Source organism: Salvelinus alpinus, chromosome 21 (genome assembly GCF_045679555.1).
Source record: "Salvelinus alpinus chromosome 21, SLU_Salpinus.1, whole genome shotgun sequence".
NCBI classification, from domain to species: Eukaryota; Metazoa; Chordata; class Actinopteri; order Salmoniformes; family Salmonidae; genus Salvelinus; species Salvelinus alpinus.
In genome coordinates, this window is record NC_092106.1 from 34413573 (window position 1) to 34438190 (window position 24618).

Genomic DNA, 24618 nt, shown 5'->3' on the forward strand with positions numbered 1-24618 from the left:
ATGTCAACAGGCCCTGACCACCATTCCAGATGAGACATGGGGATGTCAACAGGCCCCGACCACCATTCCATGATGAGACATGGGATGTCAACAGGCCCCGACCACCATTACAAGATGAGACATGGGATGTCAACAGGCCCCGACCACCATTACAAGATGAGACATGGGATGTCAACAGGCCCCGACCACCATTCCATGATGAGACATGGGGATTTCAACAGGCCCTGACCACCATTCCATCCATTATAAAGGGGTCATTGGTGTGTAGTGTGAATAAGTAAAAACAATATGAGGTAGAATTTCCAGTTTAGTGTGTGTGGTTTGATATTGCTACTGTTACCCCTACAAGCTCGTTGGGGGAATAGGTCTGGGATGCTATTGTTACCCCAAGAAGCCTGTAGGGGGATTAAGACTGGGATGCTGTTGTTCCCCCTACACGCTCGTTGGGGGAATAGGTCTGGGATGCTATTGTTACCCCTACAAGCTCGTTGGGGGATTAGGCCTGGGATGCTGTTGTTCCCCCTATAAGCTTGTTGGGGGAATAGGTCTGGGATGCTGTTGTTCCCCCTACAGGCTTGTTGGGGGATTAAGACTGGGATGCTGTTGTTCCCCCTACACGCTCGTTGGGGGATTAAGCCTGGGATGCCGTTGTTCCCCCTAAAGGCTTGTTGGGGGATTAAGCCTGGGATGCTGTTGTTCCCCCTACAGGCTCGTTAGGAGATTAAGACTGGGATGCTGTTGTTCCCCCTACAGGCTTGTTGGAGGATTAAGCCTGGGATGCTGTTGTTCCCCCTACAGGCTCGTTGGGGGATTAAGCCTGGGATGCTGTTGTTCCCCCTGCAGGCTCGTTAGGGGATTAAGACTGGGATGCTGTTGTTCCCCCTACAGGCTTGTTGGGGGATTAAGCCTGGGATGCTGTTGTTCCCCCTACAGGCTTGTTGGAGGATTAAGCCTGGGATGCTGTTGTTCCCCCTGCAGGCTCGTTAGGGGATTAAGACTGGGATGCTGTTGTTCCCCCTACAGGCTCGTTGGGGGATTAAGCCTGGGATGCTTTTGTCCCTCTACAGGCTTGTTGGAGGATTAAGCCTGGGATGCTGTTGTTCCCTCTACAGGCTTGTTGGAGGATTAAGCCTGGGATGCTGTTGTTCCCTCTACAGGCTTGTTGGGGGACTAAGCCTGGGATGCTGTTGTCCCCTTACAGGCTCGTTGGGGGATTAAGCCTGGGATGCTGTTGTTCCCCCTACAGGCTTGTTGGGGGATTAAGCCTGGGATGCTGTTGTTCCCTCTACAGGCTTGTTGGGGGATTAAGCCTGGGATGCTGTTGTTCCCCTTACAGCCTCGTTGGGGGATTAAGCCTGGGATGCTGTTGTTCCCCCTACAGGCTCGTTGGGGGATTAAGCCTGGGATGCTGTTGTTCCCCCTACAGGCTCTCCCGACATCCTCAGACATGGATGGATGTTGAAAACTGACGTGTATCATGGGTAACCTGGCTGTAAAATCTGTTAGGTGTAAAATCAGATTTTACGACTTTGTGGCCGTGCCAGCTAGTGACCACTCTGCAGAGCTGCCCCCAGGGCAAAAATCAGAGGTGTGGACTAGGGTTGACTAGCGGGAACTCAGTTGCCGAGATTTACCTGAATTTTGCACCCAAATCCACTCCCTTTTCCTGGGATAAATAACTGCAAGAAACAGGTCAATTATAGTAAATTATTTATATGAACAGCATGGTGTGAAATGGAACTGTTAAATGATATACGATGTCTAAATCTGGTTTCTCTACGGTCTCTGAATGATGAATCAACACTCAGGGTTGGGACAGAGCCATCTCAGTATGGAGTGCAGTACACAATGCATGTAGACCTATTATCTCATGGTAACTTTTTGTCTTGTGACAGGTAGGCCTACATTTGCTGCAGCATAGCCTATGCTACAGTAATATAAGACCCAATGTGTGTCAAATTTACCCATCTCCATCTGGCTTTTGGGGGTCACCTTGTTTTTTAAAACAGACTATCACTTGAATATTGTTCCTTTACATATACAGTTGACGTCGGAAGTTTACATACACTTAGGTTGGAGTCATTAAAACTTGTTTTTCAACCACTCCACACATTTCTTGTTAACAAACTATAGTTTTGGCAAGTTGGTTAGGACATCTACTTTGTGCATGACACAAGTCATTTTTCCAACAATTGTTTACAGACAGATTATTTCACTTATAATTCACTGTATCAAATCAAATCAAATCAAGTTTATTTTATATAGCCCTTCGTACATCAGCTAATATCTCGAAGTGCTGTACAGACACCCAGCCTAAAACCCCAAACAGCAAGCAATGCAGGTGTAGAAGCACGGTGGCTAGGAAAAACTCCCTAGAAAAGGCCAAAACCTAGGAAGAAACCTAGAGAGGAACCAGGCTATGAGGGGTGGCCAGTCCTCTTCTGGCTGTGCTGGGTGGAGATTATAACAGAACTATGCCAAGATGTTCAAAATGTTCATAAGTGACAAGCATGGTCAAATAATAATCAGGAATAATTTTCAGTTGGCTTTTCATAGCCGATCATCAAGAGTTGAAAATAGCAGGTCCGGGACAGGTGGCGGTTCCATAACCGCAGGCAGAACAGCTGAAACTGGAATAGCAGCAAGGCCAGGTGGACTAGGGACAGCAAGGAGCCATCACGCCCGGCAGCCCCGACGCACGGTCCCAGGGCTCAGGTCCTCCGAGAGAGAGAAAGAGAGAGAGAAGGAGAGAATTAGAGAGAGCCAAGATTTTCAAAATGTTCATAAATGACAAGCATGGTCAAATAATAATCAGGAATAAATGTCAGTTGGCTTTTCATAGCCGATCATTAAGAATTGAAAACAGCAGGTCTGGGACAGGTAGGGGTTCCATAAACGCAGGCAGAACAGTTGAAACTGGAATAGCAGCAGGGCCAGGCGGACTGGGGACAGCAAGGAGTCATCATGCCCGGTAGTCCTGACGTATGGTCCTAGGGCTCCGGTCCTCCGAGAGAGAGAAAGAAAGAGAGAAGGAGAGAATTAGAGAGAGCCAAGATTTTCAAAATGTTCATAAATGACAAGCATGGTCAAATAATAATCAGGAATAAAAGTCAGTTGGCTTTTCATAGCCGATCATTAAGAGTTGAACAGGTAGGGGTTCCATAACAGCAGGCAGAACAGTTGAAACTGGAACAGCAGCAAGGCCAGGTGGACTGGGGACAGCAAGGAGTCATCATGCCCGGTTTGCCGTGACGTATGGTCCTAGGGCTCAGGTTCTCCGAGAGAGAGAAAGAAAGAGAGAACGAGAGAATTAGAGAGAGCATACTTAAATTCACACAGGACACTGGATAAGATAGGAGAAGTACTCCAGGTATAACCAACTGACCCTAGCCCCCCGACACATAAACTACTGCAGCATAAATACTGGAGGCTGAGACAGGAGGGGTCAGGAGACACTGTGGCCCCATCCGTATCACAATTCCAGTGGGTCAGAAGTTTACATACACTAAGTTGACAGTGCCTTTAAACAGCTTGGAAAATTCCAGAAATTGATGTCATGGCTTTAGAAGCTTCTGATAGGCTAATTGACATCATTTGAGTCAATTGGAGGTGTACCTATGGATGTATTTCAAGGCCTACCTTCAAACTCAGTGCCTCTTTGCTTGACATCATGGAAAATTCTAAAGAAATCAGCCAAGACCTCAGAAAATAAAATTGTAGACCTCCACAAGTCTGGTTCATCCTTGGGAGCAATTTCCAAACGCCTGAAGGTACCACATTCATCTGTACAAATAATAGTACGCAAGTATAAACACCATGGGACCACGCAGCCGTCACAGCGATCAGGCAGGAGACGCGTTTTGTCTCCTAGAGATTAATGTACTTTGGTGCAAAAAGTGCAAATCAATCCCAGAACAACAGCAAAGGACCCTGTGAAGATGCTTGAGGAAACAGGTACAAAATTATCTATATCCACAGTTAAACGAGTACTATATCGACATAACCTGAATGGCCGCTCAGCAAGGAAGAAGCCACTGCTCCAAAACTGCCATAAAAAAGCCAGACAACAGTTTGCAACTGCAAATGGGGACAAAGATCGTACTTTTTGGAGAAATTTCCTCTGATCTGATGAAACAAAAATAGAACTGTTAAGCCATAATAAGCATTGTTATGTTGGAGGAAAAAGGGGGAGGCTTGCAAGCCAAAGAACACCATCCCAACCGTGATGCACGGGGGTGGCAGCATCAGGTTGTGGGGGTACTTTGCTGCAGGCGGAACTGGTGCTCTTCTCAAAAAATATGGCTTCATGAGGAAGGAAAGTTATGTGGATAAATTGATGCATCGTCACAAGACATCAGTCAGGAAGTGAAAGCTTGGTCGCAAATGGGTCTTCCAAATGAACAATGACCACAAGCATACTTCCAAAGTTGTGGCAAAATGGCTTAAGGACAACAAAGTCAAGGTATTGGAGTGGCCATCACAAAGCCCTGACCTCAATCCCATAGAAAATTTGTGGGCAGAACTGAAAAAGCGTGTATGAGCAAGGAGACCTACAAACCTGACTCAGTTACACCAGCTCTGTCAGGAGGAATGGGCCAAAATTCTCCCAACTTATTGTGGGAAGTTTGTGGAAGGCTACCCGAAATGATTGACTGAAGTTAAACAATTTAAAGGCAATGCTACCAAATGCTATTTGAGTGTATGTAAACTTCTGACCCACTGGGAATGTGATGAAAGAAATAAAAGCTGAAATAAATCCTTCTCTACTATTATTCTGACACTTCACATAAAGTGGTGATCCTAACTGACCTAAGTCAGGGAATGTTTACTAGGATTAAATGTCAGGGATTGTGAAGAACTTTGTTCAAATGTATTTGGCTAAGGTGTATGTAAACTTCCGACTTCAACTGTAAGTGCAAGCACGAGCACTCTCTCGAAGTCTTTCTCTCTCTCCATCAACTCCATACAAATTGCATCCAAAATAGATAGCTCTGTTCTAGATTGATACACAGCCCTATATATATAGATGTCCTAGCCTAACTCTTTCAGGTAATACATTCAATGCAGTATTAGCCTCATATTTAGATAAACAATGTTGGGTTATGCATAATAAGCTTCTAACTTATAGCCTTTGTCTCATTCGCAATACTCAATCACCTCCGCTGGCCTCTCCTTAAAAAACACTCCTTAGCTCTTGGAGTCCCATGCAGGGAAAACTAGGCTAGAATAGCTTGCTGGACATAATTTTTTATTAGCATTTCTATTATACCAATAGACAATTTGAAGATGGACACAATATCTTTTTTGCTGAATGATAAATGCAGCAAATTCCATCTCCAGCTAGCTCCTCTGAATAACAGTGTTCTAATGAGAGAGCACGTTTTGTATTCCAGGCAAAATCGAGCCTCATTAGCTCATTGTTATGGATGTATCCAACTATTTCGTCATCATGAAGTGCTTTGAGAGACTAGTCAAGGACCATATCACCTCCACCCTACCTGAAACCCTAGACCCACTCCAATTTGCTTACCGCCCCAATAGGTCCACAGACGACGCAATCGCAATCACACTGCACACTGTCCTAACCCATCTGGACAAGAGGAATACCTATGTAAGAATGCTGTTCATCGACTACAGCTCAGCATTTTACACCAAAGTACCCTCCAAACTCGTCATTAAGCTCGAGACCTTGGGTCTCGACCCCGCCCTGTGAAATTGGGTCCTGGACTTCCTGACGGGGCGCCCCCAGGTGGTGAGGGTAGGTTACAACATCTCCACCCCTCTAATCCTCAACACTGGGGCCCCAAAAGGGTGCGTTCTCAGCCCTCTCCTGTACTCCCTGTTCACCCATGACTACGTGGCCATGCACGCATCCAACTCAATCATCAAGTTTACAGACGACACTACAGTGGTAGGCTTGATTACCAACAATGACGAGACGGCCTACAGGGAGGAGGTGAGGGCCCTTGGCGTGTGGTGTCAGGAAAATAACCTCACACTCAATGTCAACAAAACAAAGGAGATGATCGTGGACTTCAGGAAACAGCAGAGGGAGCAGCCCCCTATCCACATCGACGGGACAGTAGTGTAGAAGGTGGAAAGTTTTAAGTTCCTCGGCGTACACATCACGGACAAACTGAAATGGTCCACCCACACAGACAGCGTTGTGAAGAAGGCGCAGCACCGCCTCTTCAACCTCAGGAGGCTGAAGAAATTCGGCTTGTCACCAAAAACACTCACAAACTTTTACAGATGCACAATCGAGAGCATCCTGTCGGGCTGTTCACCGCCTGGTACGACAACTGCTCCGCCCACAACCGTAAGGCTCTCCAGAGGGTAGTGAGGTCTGCACAACGCATCACCGGGGGCAAACTACCTGCCCTCCAGGACACCTACACCACCCGATGTCACAGGAAGGCCAAAAAGATCAACGACAACAACCACCCAAGTCACTGCCTGTTCACCCCGCTATCATCCAGAAGGCGAGGTCAGTACAGGTGCATCAAAGTGGGGACCAAGAGACTGAAAAACAGCTTCTATCTCAAGGCCATCAGACTGTTAAACAGCCATCACTAACATTGAGTGACTGCTGCCAACACACTGACTCATCTCTAGCCACTTTAATGATGAAAAAATGTATGTAATAAATGTATCACTAGCCAATTTAAACAATGCCACTTTATATAATGTTTACGTACCTTACATTACTCATCTCATATGTATATACTGCACTCTATACCATCTACTGCATCTTGCCTATGCCATTCGGGCCATGGCTCATTCAAATATTTTTATATTGTTACGTGCCTCCTAATGGAGGGAGGTGCAGGAATCAGGAGCAGGAGAGCAAGGAAGTCCCAATGGCAAAATAGTTTATTAGGCAGTCCCAACTCAACTACAACATGGGACTGAAACATGCCCAAAAGAGGTTGCCACACACACAGGGAAATAAACGCTAAACACGGGGGAGAAACCTCTACTCCTAAACTCATACCAAACGGCATAACTGCTGTGAGAAAAGAAACGGGGTGCAGACACGCACCCCTAATAACGTAACCACAGAAAACAATACAGCACAAAGACTAGCAGGCAGCGGAGGTAAATATACCCACCGAATTCAACTAATAAGACACAGACGAGGAGCTTGATTCTCCTTTCCAAAAAATATTGATGGTCTTATTCTGGTGACATGATAATTGATGCTTGGCTGCCGTTTGACAAATAAAAATGATCTTGCTCTTTTGTCCATAATAATAATCTCATCATGTAGGCTGTATGTGCGCTCTAGCCAACAGCGCACAGATTGGTATAGCACACTCACTATATAACAAAACATTTTTGTGAGAAAATCATCTGTGGAGTTGAAAATGCCATGGAAACCCATTTAACTTGGATTTATTTTGTTGGTAGATGGGAATTTAACCTCAAAAGGTATTGTATGTGCACTATGCCATCATATACAGCCATCAAGTCAATTTGATGGAAACATCTCTGGTGGGAAACTGTGCATATCGTTTTCATGCGGATGTATTCACATGCAACTCTTTCACCAATTGGATGGAAACCTAGCTAGTGCGAGACAACCATTTTCAGGTCTTGCCATAGATTTTCAATACGTTTTAAGCCAAAACTGTAACTCGGCCATTCAGGAACATTCTCTGTTTTCTTGGTAAGCAACTCCAGTGTCAATGTGGCGTGGTATTTTAGGTTATTGTCCTGCTGAATGGTGAATTCATCTCCCAGTGTCTGGTGGAAAGCATACTGAACCAAGTTTTCCTCCAGGATTTTTCCTGTGCTTAGTTCCATTACATTTATTTTATTCTGAAAAACTCTCCAGTCCTTAACGATAACAAGCATACCCATAACATGATGCAGCCACCATTATGCTTGAAAATATGGAGAGTAGTACTTAGTGGATTTGCCCCAAACACAACACTTTGTATTCAGGACAAAAGGTTAATTGCTTTGCCACATTTTTTGCAGTATTACTTTAGTGCCTTGTTTCAAACAGGATGCATGTTTTGGAATATTTGTATTATGTACATGCTTCCTTCTTTTCACTCTGTCAATTAGGTTAGTATTGTGGAGTAACTACAATGTTGTTGATCGATCCTCAGTTTTCTCCTATCACAGCCACTAAACCCTGTAACTGTTTTAGTCACCATTGCCCTCATGGTGAAATCCCTGAGCGATTTCCTTCCTCTCTGGCGACTGAGTTATGAAGGTTGCCTGTATCTTTGTAGTGACTGGGTGTATTGATACACCATCCAAAGTGTAATGAATAACTTCACCATGCTCAAATGGATATTTAATGTCAGCTTTTTTTTACCGATCTACCAATAGGTGCCCTTCTTTGCGACACATTGGAAAACCTCCCTGCACTTTCTGGTTGAATCTGTGTTTGACAGAGGGAACTTACAGATAATTGTATGTGTGGGGTACAGAGATGAGGTAGTCATTCAAAAATCATGCTCAACACTATTATTGCACACAGAGTGAGTCCATGTGACTTATTAAGGGACTCGTTAAGCACATGTTTACTCCTGAACTTATTTTAGCCTTGACATAACAAAGGGTTTGAATACTTATTGACTCAAGACATTTCAGCATTTATTGTACATATTTCGAAAAACATAAGTCCACTTTGACATTATGGGGTAGGCCAGTGACCCCCCCCCCAGAAATACAAATATTGAATCATTTTTTAAATTGATGGTTGTAACACGACAAAGTGTGGGAAAAGTAAAGGGTTGTGGATACTTTCTAAAGACTGAATGTAAGTTTTAGATTTCAAGGTCGGATTTGGTAATCAGTTGATATTGTTGTAGGAACTTCTGAACTTAATAAAAGAAACTGATTCAAAACAAATGTAATCATTGGCTATAACTGGCAATAATCTTGAGTAATGTGGTTGTACTAAAGAGAATATCAGAAACAACTAGATTTGAAATAACTAAATACATAATACTCTTTGTCCAACAATAAACACTAATAACAATAACAATAAACATCAAACAAGGCGTTATCTACTGCTACACAGAGGCAGGGCCTTATATAGGCAGCCTTCCGCACCTCTCTGATTCAGAGGGTTTAAATGCCACATTTCATGACACATGACACATTTCAGTTGAAGGCATTCAGTTGTACAACTGACTAGTATCCCCCTTTTCCTTTCCCTTTATATGGCCATTTTGGATGTCAATTCAGGATATGGTACTCAGTTGGTATTCTTGTAGGGACAAGTATTTCTAAACACATAAACAACAGAACTCAAACTCTGATTAAAAAATAATTTTAAGCATTTACAGCAAAGACATCCTTTTATGGAGCAGTTGACTTCTTGAATCTTTTCATCAAGGTCTGTTTTATATCTTTTGTCTTAAAACAGTATATCAGCGGATTGATCATAGGAGGGAGCAGGCTATACAACATGATAATAACAATACGTAAATCATTGCTGAATATAATGCCAATATTACTGGACAGATAAATAAAACACCTGGGGAGATAATACAGGGCAATGATGATCAGCTGACCACTGCAGGTAGAAAGGGTTTTGAGGCGGCCTTTGGTGCTAACAATCTTAAGAACTGCAACAATAATAGAGCAATATGAGAATATAATAAAGACAAGAGGTCCCAGTAATACCACCATTGCTGTAACAAAAGCAGGAAAACTATAAGGGGCCCTATCAGTGCATGCAAGCTTTGTTATAGAAATATGATCACAGAAGCACTGCAAGATTGTGTTTGAGTCACAGTAAGGAAGAGGATAGGCCCTAATTACCAACATCAATGGGCAGGCTTTTGCAACAATCCATGCAGTGGCATTGAGTATATGAATAGTGGAGTTTTTGATAATCATTGGGTATCTGAGTGGGAAACAGATTGCTACATATCTGTCTAAAGCCATTATCAATAGGAGAAAGCTAGTTACGGATCCAAAATAGTGAACTAAGTACATTTGCAAAAAACAACCAAAGAAAGAAATTGCCCCTGCCTGAAACCAATACCTGGCAATAATCTTTGGTAAAGTGGCGGTGCTGAATAGCACATCAGACACAACCAGATTCAAAATGATAATATACATCGGTTTATGGAGAATGTTATGAGTTGCAAACAAGATAAGAACAGCAATATTTCCTATTAAAGTGCAACAATAAACAATCAATAATACAGCTGAGGCAAGACCGTAGAACTCTGACTGAAGTCCAGGGAAACCAACGATGACAAACTCTGTCACAAAGCTGTGATTCCCCAATGACATGATGATGGTCTAGTAGAGACAGCAACCTGTGAAAGTAATGGATTAAAATAATTATTGAATACTTTGTTTAAATCCAAATTAATATGTTATCTGTTTCATCGTGAAACATATAAATTAATCTGATTACTTAAAATGTTATGTTGTATGAAGTTGTAACACATTTTATTTTACCCAGTTTTGTCATCTCAATTTGATTTTACTTAACTTAAGTTACTCTGCTGCCTTGCGTTTTTAAAACATAGTATATCAACTCAGGAAATCAAGTTGGGTTAACAACACTAGGTAAAAACTAAGTAAAACAATTGGTTGTATTATAACAAGTTCATACAACTTCATACAGTTTCATACATTTCTCTTGTTGAGACTAAACGTTTTTACATGGGAAAGTAGTAGGACACCAATGCAATATGTATCACATTGGTTCATGTACATATCTCTTCTAACGTACCGGTATGTTTTAACATCACATTTTCTTATTGATATTACACATGATACCAAATTATTGATCACATTATATGTCCCACTGTCACGCCCTGACCTTAGAGATCCTTTTTATGTCTCTATTTTGGTTGGTCAGGGCGTGAGTTGGGGTGGGCATTCTATGTTTTGTATTCTATGTTTTCTATTTCTATGTGTTTGGCCGGGTGTGGTTCTCCATCAGAGGCAGCTGTCTATCGTTGTCTCTGATTGAGAACCATACTTAGGTAGCCGTTTCCCACCTGTGTTTTGTGGGTAGTTGTTTTCTGTTTTGTGTTGTTGCACCTTACAGGACTGTTTCGATTTTCCTTTATTCACTTTGTTATTTTGTAGTGTTCAGTTTTTTCAATAAAGCATGAACACTTACCACGTTGCGTTTTGGTCCGATCCTTCCTGTTCATCAGACGAAGAGGATCGTTACACCCACTACATATTCATTTCAAGATATAAAGAAATTTAATGAATAATTAAAGAAATTATGAATGACTGTTAATCAGCAATCGCACATAGAACAATCTATTTTCGCCCCATAGTGTGGCATGTCAATACAAAAGCTGCACCTCAAAGTAAGCCTTTCAACGGAGTCTTGTATCATGGACTAAAGTTATCCAATGTTGTCATCTAAAGATTAGAGAACATATTCCATCACATTCAGATTCAAAATATATTCAGAAAACACATCAAGAAGCTGCATAAAGTGAGCTATTAAGACATGCCATGTAACTCCAGATCTGCATAGAAGTAAATCAGGGCTTACCAAATCTGAAGTCTGACACGGACACTTGCAGTATCCAATTTATAATAACTGTTGATACCCATGTGACATAATTATACACCTGAACTTACTCCCTAAGTAAATGATCCTCACAGGGTTTATGAGTGTTTTCTCTTGTTCTTTGTCGTTTATTTATTTAAATCATGATGTAATGATGCAAAATATCTACACAAAACACAAAGTATTCAAAGACACATGTTTTTATTTCATTAAACTTATCAACAACAAAAAGATAGGTAGTTGGCCCTCTTAATATGTTGGGAGACCATCAAGATGGCGATGACCTCTTTGCCTTTAATTGAACTTTGTCTGCTGAATGTCTCCTAGCTTGTTGTCTAAAATAGTGGTTTTACCATAACTTTAGACTACATTTGACATATTACACTTTCCTTTGAGGTTTTTGTCTTTTTACACTACAGAAAATAGACATGAGGTAGAATCTGAGCCCAGTTCTGTTTCTCACCCTGCTTCATGACGTGTGCTTTCATTTACTCCCCCCAAGGAATTATAAGCAGGGGGCTAATAACTACAGGGAGTGTTAAATAAAATCAAATAAATGTTTATTGGTCGCGTACACATCGGTATAAACACTGTAACTAAAATGCTATGTACAGCAGTAGAAATATTAAAATGAGCTATGTTGAGAATAATTGATTTAAATTCACAGTACAAAACCCCATGACAAAATGGATAGAATTGTAGGAAATTAGCTTCCAGACCAGTGTCCGGTTAATAAATATATATTTATGTGAACGGTGTGTATAGACAGTATGAACAGCATGTGAATAGAAAATGTGTGTACAGCAGTAGTTATATAGGATTAGCCATGACCTCAATACAGTATATTTTTATTTAACTTGGCAAGTCTGTTAAGAAAAAATTCTTATTTACAATGACGGCCTAGGAACAGTGCATTGTTCAGGAACAGAATGACAGATATTTACCTTGTCAGCTCGGGGATTCGATATAGCAACCTTTTGGTTATTGGCCCAATGATCTAACCACTAGGCTACCTGCCGCCCCAAAGTACAGTGCCTTCTGAAATTATTCAGACCCCTTTACTTTTTCCACATTTTGTTACAAAGGCACTGTTCATATAAAGTGGGTAGAATGTAATGTAAACATTATCAAAGAGACCAGTGTTCAATGACTATGTACATAGGGCAGCAGTCTCTAAGGTGCAGGGTAAAGTACCTGGCAGTAGCCGGCTAGTGACAGTGTCTAAGGTTCAAGGAAGGGTACTGGGCGGAGGCCGGCTAAAATGACTGTTAAAAATGTTGATGGCATTGAGATAGAATCTGTTTATCAGTCTCTCAGTCCCAGATTTTATGCACCTGTACTGTTTCCTCATTCTACACTGAACAAAAATATGCAACAATTTCAAAGTTTTTACTGAGTTACAGTTCATATAAGGAAATCCGCCAATTGAAATAAATGCATTAGGCCCTAAACTATGGATTTCACATGACTGGGAAGAAAGATATGCATCTGTTGGTCACAGATACCTAAAAAAAAGGTAGGGGCATGGATTGGAAAACCAGTCCGTATCTGGTGTGACCACCATTTGCCTCATGCAGGATGACACATTGCATGGAGCTGATCAGGCTGCTGATTGAAGCCTGTGGAATGTTGTCCTACTCCTCTTCAATGGCTGTGCGAAGTTGCTAGGGACACGCTGTCATGCACGTTGGTCCAGATCATCCCAAACATGCTGAATGAGTGACAACATGTGAGTATGGAGGCCATGGAATAACTGGGACATTTTAAGCTTCCAGGAAGAGTGTACAGATCCTTGCGACATGGGGCCGTGCATTCTCAAATTGAAACATGAAGTGATGGCGGCGGATGAATGGCACGACAATGTGCCTCAGGATCTCTTCACGGTATCTCTGTGCATTCAAATTGCTGTCGATAAAATGCAATTGTGCTTGTTGTCTGTAGCTTATGCCTGCCATACCATAACCCCACCGCCACCAAGGAGCACACTGTTCACAACGTTGTCATTAGCAAACGTTGTCATCAACGTTGTCATCACTCACATGATGCCACACATGCTGTCTGCCATCTGCCCGGAACAGTTGAAACTGAGATTCATCCATGAAAAGCACACTTCTCCAGCATGCCAGTGACCATTGAAAGTTCCCACTGAAGTCGGTTACAATGCCGAACTGCAGTCAGGTCAAGACGCTGGAGAGGACTACAAGCTTGCAGATGAGCTTTCCTGAGACGGTTTCTGACAGTTTGTGCAGAAATTCTTTGGCTGTGCATACCCACATTCTTCAGCTGTCCGGGTGGCTGGTCTCAGACGATCCAGCAGGTGAAGAAGCTGGATGTGGAGGTCCTGTGCTGGCGTGGTTACACGTGGTCGGTGGATGTGAGGCCGGTTGGATGTACTGACAAATTTTCTAAAACGACAATAGTGGCGGCTTATTATAGAGAAATTGACATTAAATTCTCTGGCATCAGCTCTGGTGGACATTCCTGCAGTCAGCATGCCAATTGCACACTCCCTCAAAACTTGAGACATCTGTGGCATTGAGTTGCGTGACAGAACTGCACATCTTAGAGTGACCTTTTATCATCCCCAGCACAAGGTGCACCTGTGTAATGATCATGCAGTTTAATCAGCTTCTTGCTATGCCACACCTGTCAGGTAAATGGATTATCTTGGTAAAAGAGAAATGCTCACTAACAGGAACGTAAACCAATTTGGGCACAAAATTGGAGAGAAATATGCTTTTTTTTGCGTATGAAACATTTTTGGGATGTTTAATTTCAGCTCATTAAACATGGGACCAACATTTTACATGTTGTGTTTATATTTTTGTTCAGTGCAGAAGGTAGAGGAGTGAACAAGGTGTGGCTTGAGTGGCCGAGGTCCTTGATGATCTTCTTGGCCTTCCTGTGAGACTGGGTGCTGTAGATGTCCAGGAGGGCAGTTACTGATGCCGATGATGATGCTTTGGGCTGACCACACCTGCGGTTGCGGGTGGTGCAGTTGCATTACCAGGCCGTGATACAGCCCAACAGAATGCTCTCGATGGTGCATCTGTAGAAGTTTGTGATGTTCTTAGCGGTCAAGCCATATTTCTTCAGCCTCCTGAGGTTGATGAGGCACTGTTGTGCCTTTTTCTCCATTCTGTCTTTTTGAAGGGACCATTTAAGGTCCTCAGTGACATGCATGCCGAAGAACTTTAAGCTGCGGCCCGTCAATGTGGATGGGGGCATTCTCTCTGCTGTCTTCTGTATATCAAGATCACTTCCTTCATTTTGTTAACATTAAGCGAGAGGTAATGTTCCTGTCACCACTCCGCCAGGGCCCTCACCTCCTCCCTGTAGGCTGTCCCGGCATTGTTGATAATCAGGCCTATCACTGTTGTGTCTTTAGTTAACTTGATGATTGAGTTGGAGACATGTGTGGACTTGCATTCATGGGTAAACAGGTAGTACAGGAGGGGCTCAAAACGCACCCCTGTGGGTCCCCCGGGTCAGCATGGCAGAGGTGTAGCTGCCTACCTTCACCACCTGGGGAAGTATGGTTTTGAATGCTTAGCTGTAGTCTATGAACAGCATTCTTACATAGGTATTTCTCTTGTCCAGGTGGGATAGGGCAGTGTGCAGTGCAATAGACATTGTGATGTCTGAGGATCTGTTGGGGCGGTTTGCAAATTGTTGTGTGTCTTGGGGGTCGGGTAAGGTGGAGGTGATATGATCCTTAACTAGCCTCTTAAAGCACTTTGTGATGTCAGCAGTGAATGCTACCAGGCGATAGTAGATTAGTTACTTACCTTCGCTATCTTTGGTACAGGAACAATGGTGGACATCTTGAAGCAAGTGGGGACAACATAGGGGGAGATTGAATATGTCCATAATCCCTCAAGCTAGATCGTAAGCAAAGTCGAGTCCTCACGAGTCCTCGTGAGTTGCAGGGGCCAACGTTGGCGGCTCATGATGTTTTCTTTGAAGCGGGTGAAGAAGGTGTTTAGCTTTTCCGGGAGCGAGGCGTCGGTGTCTGCGATAGGCTGGCTTTCCCTTTATAATCTGTGATTGTCTGGATTCTCTGCCACATGCGTCTCGTGTCTGAGCCTTTTTTTTTTTTTTACCCCCTTTTCTCCCCAATTTTCGTGGTATCCAATCGCTAGTAATTACTATCTTGTCTCATCGCTACAACTCCCGTACGGGCTCGGGAGAGACGAAGGTCGAAAGCCATGCGTCCTCCGAAGCACAACCCAACCAAGCCGCACTGCTTCTTATCACAGCGCGCCTCCAACCCAGAAGCCAGCCGCACCAATGTGTCGGAGGAAACACCGTGCACCTGGCCCCCTTGGTTAGCGCGCACTGCGCCCGGCCCGCCGCAGGAGTCGCTGGTGCGCGATGAGACAAGGATATCCCTACCGGCCAAACCCTCCCTAACCCGGACGACGCTAGGCCAATTGTGCGTCGCCCCACGGACCTCCCGTTCGCGGCCGGCTGCGACAGAGCCTGGGCGTGAACCCAGAGACTCTGGTGGCGCAACTAGCGCTCCGATGCAGTGCCCTAGACCACTGCGCCACCCGGGAGGCCATGTCTGAGCCTTTGATTTGAAACTCCACTTTGTCGTTTTTCTCTTTGACGGCCTTACAGAGCTCAAAGCTAGTCTGTTTGTACCCGTCCATGTTCCCAGTCACCCTGACGTGGTTAAATACAGTGGTATGCACATTTTATTTGGTGTGAATCCTGCCATCTATCCATGCGTAGGAGCAAAATGGTAGCGTGATCTGATTTGCCGAAAGGAGGGTGGGGAGGGCCTTATAGCTGTCCCAGAAGGGAGAGTAACAACGGTCAATCGTGTTCTCTCCGTGAGTAGCACAGGAGATGTGTTGGTAGAATTTTGAGAGCATTATCCTCAGATTTCCTTTATTAAAGTCCCCAGCAACAATAAATGCGGAATCAGGAAATGCCATTTCCAGTTTGCACAAAGTCCAGTGTAGTTCCTTGTGAGCCGTCGCAGTGTGGGCTCGGGGGGAAAATAACCAAAGAAAGTTTTCTCGTCAGCTAATGCAGTTAACATTTGATGGTGATGTATTCCAGATTGGGAAAACAAAAGGAATTACGGCACATTATGGCACTGCTGCAACAATAAAGAGTATTCTGGAGTCCTTATAACAAGACACCTTATAAATAGAATCCTTTGTAGAAACAAAATCAACGTGGACACCCTGCCTCTGTTTTTTTAGGCCAGGAGAAAATTCATAGACAGAACTATGGATGCAAGGAATGACCATCCATGATATAACATTTTTTATTGTCACCATGTTTTAAGGCTATACAGTGTTTGCTTACATTTAAATAGTTTACAAATATTGGAGTAAAACAAGCTTATATTTTGGGATGTGCTGGGGTATGACAGTTGAACAAACGTCATGATGCATCTGTAAGTTCTATCCTTGAAGAAACAATGGCTATATATCAGGGCTATTCAAATCTGACCCTACGAGGTCCAGCGCCTGATTCTTTTCTGTTCTACCTGGTCAAATCAAATGTTATTAGTCACATGTGCAGAATACAACAGGTGAAGACCTTACAGTGAAATTATTATTTACGAGCCCTTAACCAACCATGCGGTTTCAAAAAAATAAAGATAAGAGTAATAGAAAAAATAATAAAGTCATTAGAGAGCAGCAGTAAAATAACAATAGCGAGACTGTATACAGGAGGGTACCGATACAGAGTCAATGTGCGGGGGCAACGGTTTAGTTGAGGTAGTATGTACATGTAGGTAGACTTATTAAAGTGACTATGCATAGATGACAACAGAGAGTAGCAGTGGTGTAAAGAGGCGGTGAGAGGGAGGGGTGGGACACTGCAAATAGTCTGGGTAGCCATTTGACTAGATGTTCAGGAGTCTTATGGCTTGGGGGTAGAAACTGTTTAGAAGCCTCTTGGACCTACACGTGGTGCTCCGGTACTGCCTGCCATGCGGTAGCAGAGAGAACAGTCTATGACTAGGGTGGCTGGAGTCTTTGACAATTTTTAGGGCCTTCCTCTGACTCCGTCTGGTATAGAGGTTCTGTATGGCAGGAAGCTTGGCCCCAGTGATATACTGGGCCGTTCGTATTACTGTCTGTAGTGCCTTGCGGTCGGAGGCCGAGCAGTTGCCATACCAGGCAGTGATGCAACCAGTCAGGATGCTCTCGATGGTGCAGCTGAACATTCATTTCCCAGGTTTAAATCAGTCCTTGTTTAGAGGGGATTTGAATTTGAGGGGTATATATAATTAATTTATGAATCCAAAAATGCACTTTCAAATTAAACATTTACTAAGCAATTCAATGCTAAATATTAATATATTAGATACAAATAGATGCTAAATACATTTTGTTTTGATACATTTTTTACAAACAATACGCAATCATTAAGCATCTGTACAACATAATGTATTGGATGAAACTATTTGTAGTGACATAGCTAAATCATTAAGATACAGCAGAGACTATCTTTCTGTGGACCAGTTCATCTTTTGAATCTTTTCATCAAGCTCTGTTTTATATCTTTTGTCTTAAAACAGTATATCAGTAGATTGATCATAGGAGGGAGCAGGCTATACAACATGATAATAACAATATGTAAATCAGTGCTGAATCTAATGCCGATATTTCTGGACAGATAAATACAAATTCTAGGTACAATATAGAGGGCAATGATGATCAGCTGGCCACATCAGATAGAAAGGGTTTTGAGGCGGCCTTTGGTGCTCGCAATCTTAAGAACTGCAACAATAATGCAGTCAAGGGTCTAGATCAGATCATTTTTTAAGATAATACTGCAATAATCTAATAGTGGTCCATTACTACATATGCTTTACGCTAACACTTGACATTGCCAAAATTGCATTTAATAGTAGACAACATTAAATATGGTTTCGAATGGGCTAAAATGTCAAATCAAATAAATTTTGACTGACATTTAATTGAGTTGTCAACAGACATAAAACTAATCTAAATCAGGCGTGTCAAACTCATTCTTTGGAGGCCTCAGCGTCTACTGATTTTTGATATTTCCTTACAATTTGTGTGTAATTAAGACCTATAGTATCAGGTGAGGGGAGTTCCTAACTAACCAGTGACCAATTAAGACCTAGAGTATCAGGTGAGGGGAGTTCCTAACTAACCAGTGACCAATTAAGACCTAGAGTATCAGGTGAGGGGAGTTCCTAACTAACCAGTGACCAATTAAGACCTATAGTATCAGGTGAGGGAAGTTCCTAACTAACCAGTGACCAATTAAGACCTATAGTATCAGATGAGGGGAGTTCCTAACTAACCAGTGACCTTCAGTGATCAGTAAAAGGCAGGAGTGAAAACCTGCAGACACATTGCCTTCCATGGATTGAGTTTGACACCTGTGATCTAAATCAACCAAACCTTGACACTCTATTGTTGATTCACAGTTGAAACCTGACTGGTTAAATTGAGATATAAACCACTGATGACTTTTAACAAATTCAATCAAATCTCAACATTGATTCAACATGATTACATTGATGATGAACATTATTGACCACTTTTTCTTGGAACAAGCAAGAAACAAGAAATGGCTTTGGTAACCCTAACCGTTACATTTTTGGAGTAATTTCAGATCTCTTGAAAATATATTTCAGCCGCCCTCGAATCTCCTTGGTTTTGAGACAATACACAAGTGGGTTCACAAGAGAGGGGCCCAGAGTACAGCCAATGACTAGGCCATTTCTGTGAGAGAGCGTGAGAACCAAACCAACCCTGGTGACCAATATTAACAACACCTTGGGGATAAAGAAGCAAGCCACCACTATCATGTGAGAGACACAGGTGTTAAATGTTTTCCTCCTGTCTTTGGATGAAGACATGTGTATCACTACATAAACTATCTTCATGTATGAGAAGATTATCAAGGCTAAATTACCCCATAATACAGTAGCCGCCAAAGCAGAAATTGCATTGAAATAAAGTGAAAGATTCACACATGCTGCTCTTACTAAGGCTGCATATTCACAAAAGCTGTATGGAAGTTTATTTGAGCCACAAAAGGGCAGATTGTTCACCAAGCCAGTCAACAAACTGGCTAACATGCAGCCTACTGCCCAAGTGGCTATTATAAGTAAACATACATTTGTATTAGTTAAGATAGTCTGATATCGAAGAGGATATGAAATTGCAATAAGGCGATCATAAGCCATCAGAGCAATAGCGAAGGGTTCCATAGCGCTTCCTAAATGATATAAGAAGCACTGTATCATGCAGGGTGCATAGGGGATTCTTCTCTCCTCACCAAGGAGAACGTTAAGCATTGTAACACTAATGCCGCTGGTGTAGACTATGTCTACCATTGCTAGTGAGCAAATAAAAAAGTACATGGGGGTATGCAGAGGCTTGTTGAATGCTATGACACAAATGTTGGTGATGCTTCCGATCAGAATGAGAAAGAGGACGAACAAAATGGCTGCTCCCACCAGCTTTGGGTGTTGTACTTCATCCAATCCTGTGATGAGGAATTCTGTTACCGTATATGTTGTTCTGTTGTTTGGCTCCATGTTCCTGTAAAATAATTTACAAAAATAAGCAGCAAAAGATTGTAAATTGATCTACAGTGATATGCAGAATCTCTAATTGAGAGTGTGCCAGACATTTCTACAATGTAGGCCAACATCAGCAACTCCCAGCACTTGCTTGAATATAGAAGCCATGTAACACTATCAGGACAGTATAACTCTGTGGTCACTGATACAGTTCAGTTTGTATTTACTGCTACATGATGGAATATCTGTGACAATAACTGCATAAAAACAGTCTGAATTGTCAAACTGGTGCATTGATTGTAATAGAAAATATATAATGAGAATCATCTAGAAAACATACTGTTGGTTACAAGGTCAAGTTTTGTTAATGGATTGTTGAATTCAATACTTACCAGGCCAGCCTTGTGCGCCAAGTTTCACACACAGCTGGTAGATGACACTCTGACCAGACTGGCATTGGATGTCTCTGAATTTATCCCCTTTCTGAACCACCTTCTCTCGGCCACTTGAGGAATCCCACGTCATGATTCTCATTAGACAACTACATACTGATTGGTATCAACAACATGTGTAAAAATTGCACACTTGAACATGCGTACATGCTGATTGGCTCAAAGGTCCCTAAGACACATAAAGACGGACATATTTTGAGTTGTCCTTTATCTGTAATTGCTTGAATTGGGCCCTACGTCCTTTCATGAGTGAACTGTAATCATAGATTGCCAAATCCCTAATGAGACAACCCAATCTCTCTCATAAAACTTGCATTGATGACAATGGTGAATTCCATGCACAGATCTCAAGATAGAACCTTGTCCCATGAGGACATCCCTCCCCGTGCGCTTTATTCAGTCACAACCCAAATGATCGGCACCCTTGATATAGAATAGCAAAAAAGACTATAAAATAAATCATAGAAATACTGAGCTATACTGTATGCACATTTTTATTTAATATTTTTAATAATAATACAATTTCTCAGAGAACATTATTTTCTTTAATAATTAATACAAATAATCTAAAATATAGGCGTTAAAATTATTATAAACATAATCTAACAATAAATGTTATCAAAATGTTATTTGCATTAACCTTCTACACTTCTCCTGTTAATCTCATTTAAGTAACTGTATTTTGGCCTTTCGTGGCTTCCTGTTTCACTGGGGTAAAAATATGAGGTAACACGCATGTAAAATCCGTTTGTCATCCATCACCATAGAGAAAGGCAATGAACTCTGAGTCTCTCGGTCCCAGATTTGATGCACCTGTACTGTCTCCGCGTTCTACACTGAACAAAAATATGTAACAATTTCAACGTTTTTATTAAGTTGCAGTTCATATAAGGAAATCAGTCAATTGAAATAAATGCATGAGGCCCTAATCTATGGATTTCACATGACTGGGAAGAAAGATATGCATCGGCACAGATACCTTGAAGAAAATGGGCTGTGGATTGGAAAACCAGTCAGTATCTGGTGTGACCACCAATTGCCTCATGCAGGATGACACATCGCATGTAGTTGATCAGGCTGTTGATTGAATCCTTTGGAATGTTGTCCCACTCCTCTTCAATGGCTGTGCGAAGTTGCTAGGGACATGCTGTCGTGCACATATGTCCAGATCATACCAAACATGCCGAATGAGTGACAACAGGTGAGTATGGAGGCCACTGGGACATTTTCAGCTTCCAGGAATTGGAAGGAACTGAGGAGTTTGTGCAGAAATTCTTTGGTTGTGCATACCCACAATTTCTTCAGCTGTCCAGGTGGCTGGTCTGCATATCCTTGTGACATGGCGCCATGCATTATCAAACTGAAGCATGAAGTGATTGCGGCGGATGAATGGCACGACAATGTGCCTCAAGATCTCGTCACTGTATCTCTGTGCATTCAAATTGCCGTCAATTTAATGCAATTGTGTTTGTTGTCTGTAGCTTATGCTACCCATACCATAACCCCACCGCCAACATGGGGCACTCCATTCACAATGTTGTCAATAGCAAACCGCTCACTCACATGACGCCACACGTGCTGTCTGCCATCTGCCAGTTGTACAGTTGAAACTGAGATTTATCCATGAAAAGCATACTTCTCCAGCATGCTGAAGTCGGTTACGATGCCGAACTGCAGTCAGGGCAAGACGCTGGTGAGGACTACGAGCATGCAGATGAGCTTTCATGAGACGGTTTCTGACAGTTTGTGCAGAAATTCTTTGGCTGTGCATATCCACAGTTTCTTCAGCTGTCCAGGAGGCTGGTCTCAGACGATTCTGCAGGTGAAGAAGCTGGATGTGGAGGTCCTAGGCTGGCGAGGTTACACATGGTCTGTGGATGTGAGGCCGGTTGGACGTACTGACAAATTCTCTAAAACGACAGTGGAGGCGGCTTATTATAGAGAAATTGACATTAAATTCTCTTTCAACAGCTCTGGTGGACATTCCTGCAGTCAGCATGCCATTTGCACGCTCCCACAAAACTTGAGACATCCGTGGCATTGAGTTGCGTGACAAAACTGCACATTTTAGAGTGGACTTTTATCATCCCCAGGACAAGGTGCACCTGTGTAATGATCATGCTGTTTAATCAGCTTCTTGATATGCCACACTTGTCAGGTGGGTGGATTATCTTGGCAAAAGAGAAATGCTCACTAACAGGGATGTAAACCAATTTGTGCTCAAAATTGGAGAGAAACCAAAAAAAATGCGTATGAAACATTTCTGGGATGTTTAATTTCAGCTCATTAAACATGGGACCAACATTTTACATGGTGTGTTTATATTTTTGTTCGGTGCAGAAGGTAGAGGAGTGAACAAGCCGTGACTTGGGTGGCTGAGGTCCTTGATGATCTTCTTGGCCTTCCTGTGAGACTGGGTGCTGTAGATGTCCAGGAGGGCAGTTAGTGTTCCCCTGATGATGCTTTGGGCTGACCACACCTGCGATTGCGGGTTGTGCAGTTGCAGAACTAGGCCTTGATACAGCCCACAGAATGCTCTTGATGGTGCATCTGTAGAAGTTTGAGATGTTCTTAGCGGTCAAGCCACATTTCTTCAGCCTCCTGAGGTTGATGAGGCAATGTTGTGCCTTTTTCTCCATTCTGTCTGTTTGAAGGGACCATTTCAGGTCCTCAGTGACATGAATGCCGAAGAAGTTTAACCTCACTGGTGTAGGGGGCAGTATTTTCACGTCCGGATGACAAATGTGCCCAGAGTAAACTGCCTGCTACTCAGGCCCAGAGGCTAGGATATGCATATTATTAATAGAGTTTGATAGAAAACACTGAAGTTTCTAAAACTGTTTGAATGATGTCTGTGAGTATAACAGAACTCATATGTTAGGCGAAAACCTGAGGAAAATCCAACCAGGAAGTGGGAAATCTGAGGTTTGTAGTTTTTCAAGTGATTGCCTATCCAATATACTGTGTCTATGGAGTCAGATTGCACATCCTAAGGCCTCCACTAGATGCCAACAGTCTTTAAAACGTTGTTTCAGGCTTCTACTGTGAAGGGGGAGAGAATAAGAGCTGTTTCAATCAGGGGTCTGGCTGAAAGCCATGAGTTTAGTCATGCGCGCGGACGTGAGCGCGAGCTCTGTTCCTTTTCATTTCTAAAGACAAAGGATTCGTCCAGTTGGAATATTATTGAAGATTTATGATAAAAACATCCTTAAGATTGATTATATACATCGTTTGACATGTTTCTACGAACTGTAAAAAAACGTTTTTTAACTTTTCGTCTGGACTTAGTGAAAATGCGCCTTGTGCATTTTGTATTACTGTACTAAACGCGCAAACAAAAAGTAGGTATTTGGACATAAATATGAACTTTATCGAACAAAACAAACATTTATTGTCTAACATGGAGACCTGGGAGTGCCATCATATGAAGATCATCAAAGGTATGTGATTAATTTTAACTCTATTTCTGTCTTTTGTGACATCTCTCCTTCTTTGGAAAATGGCTGTATGGTTTTCTGTGGCTAGGTGCGGACCTAACATAATTGCATGGTGTGCTTTCACCGTAAAACTTTTTTGAAATCTGACACAGCGGTTGCATTAAGGAGAAGTTTATCTTTAATCGTATGTTTAACACTTGTATCTTAGATCAATGTTTATGATGAGTATTTCTGTAATTTGATGTGGCTCTCTGCACTTTCACCGGATGTTTGTTTGAGACAATGCATTTCTGAACATAACGCACCAATTTCAATGAGGTTTTTGGACATAAAGATGAACTTTATCGAACAAAACACACATTTATTGTCTAACATGGAGTCCTGGGAGTGCCATCCGGTGAAGATCATCAAGGGTTAGTGAATAATTTTAACGCTATTTCTGTCTTTTGTGACACCTCTCCTTCTTTGGAAAACGGCTGTATGGTTTTCTGTTGCTAGGCGCTGACCTAACATAATCACAAGGTGTGCTTTCGCCGTAAAGCCTTTTTGAAATCAGACACTGTGGCTGGATTAACAAGAAGTTTGTCGTTAAAATGGTGTATAATACTTGTATGTTTAAGGAATTTTAATTATGAGATTTCTGTTGTTTTGAATTTGGCGCCCTGCAATTTCACTGGC

The 24618-nt window shown here is 42.4% G+C and overlaps 1 protein-coding gene across 1 annotated transcript; it reads right to left on the reverse strand.

Annotated features, from left to right (window-relative positions):
* Window positions 1-9321: 9321 nt before the first annotated feature.
* LOC139548634 (olfactory receptor 2AT4-like) lies at window positions 9322-10266 on the reverse strand. Its single transcript, XM_071358413.1, has one exon. The coding sequence runs from the start codon at window positions 10264-10266 to the stop codon at window positions 9322-9324; it is 945 nt and encodes a 314-aa protein (XP_071214514.1).
* Between the last annotated feature and the right edge of the window lie 14352 nt (window positions 10267-24618).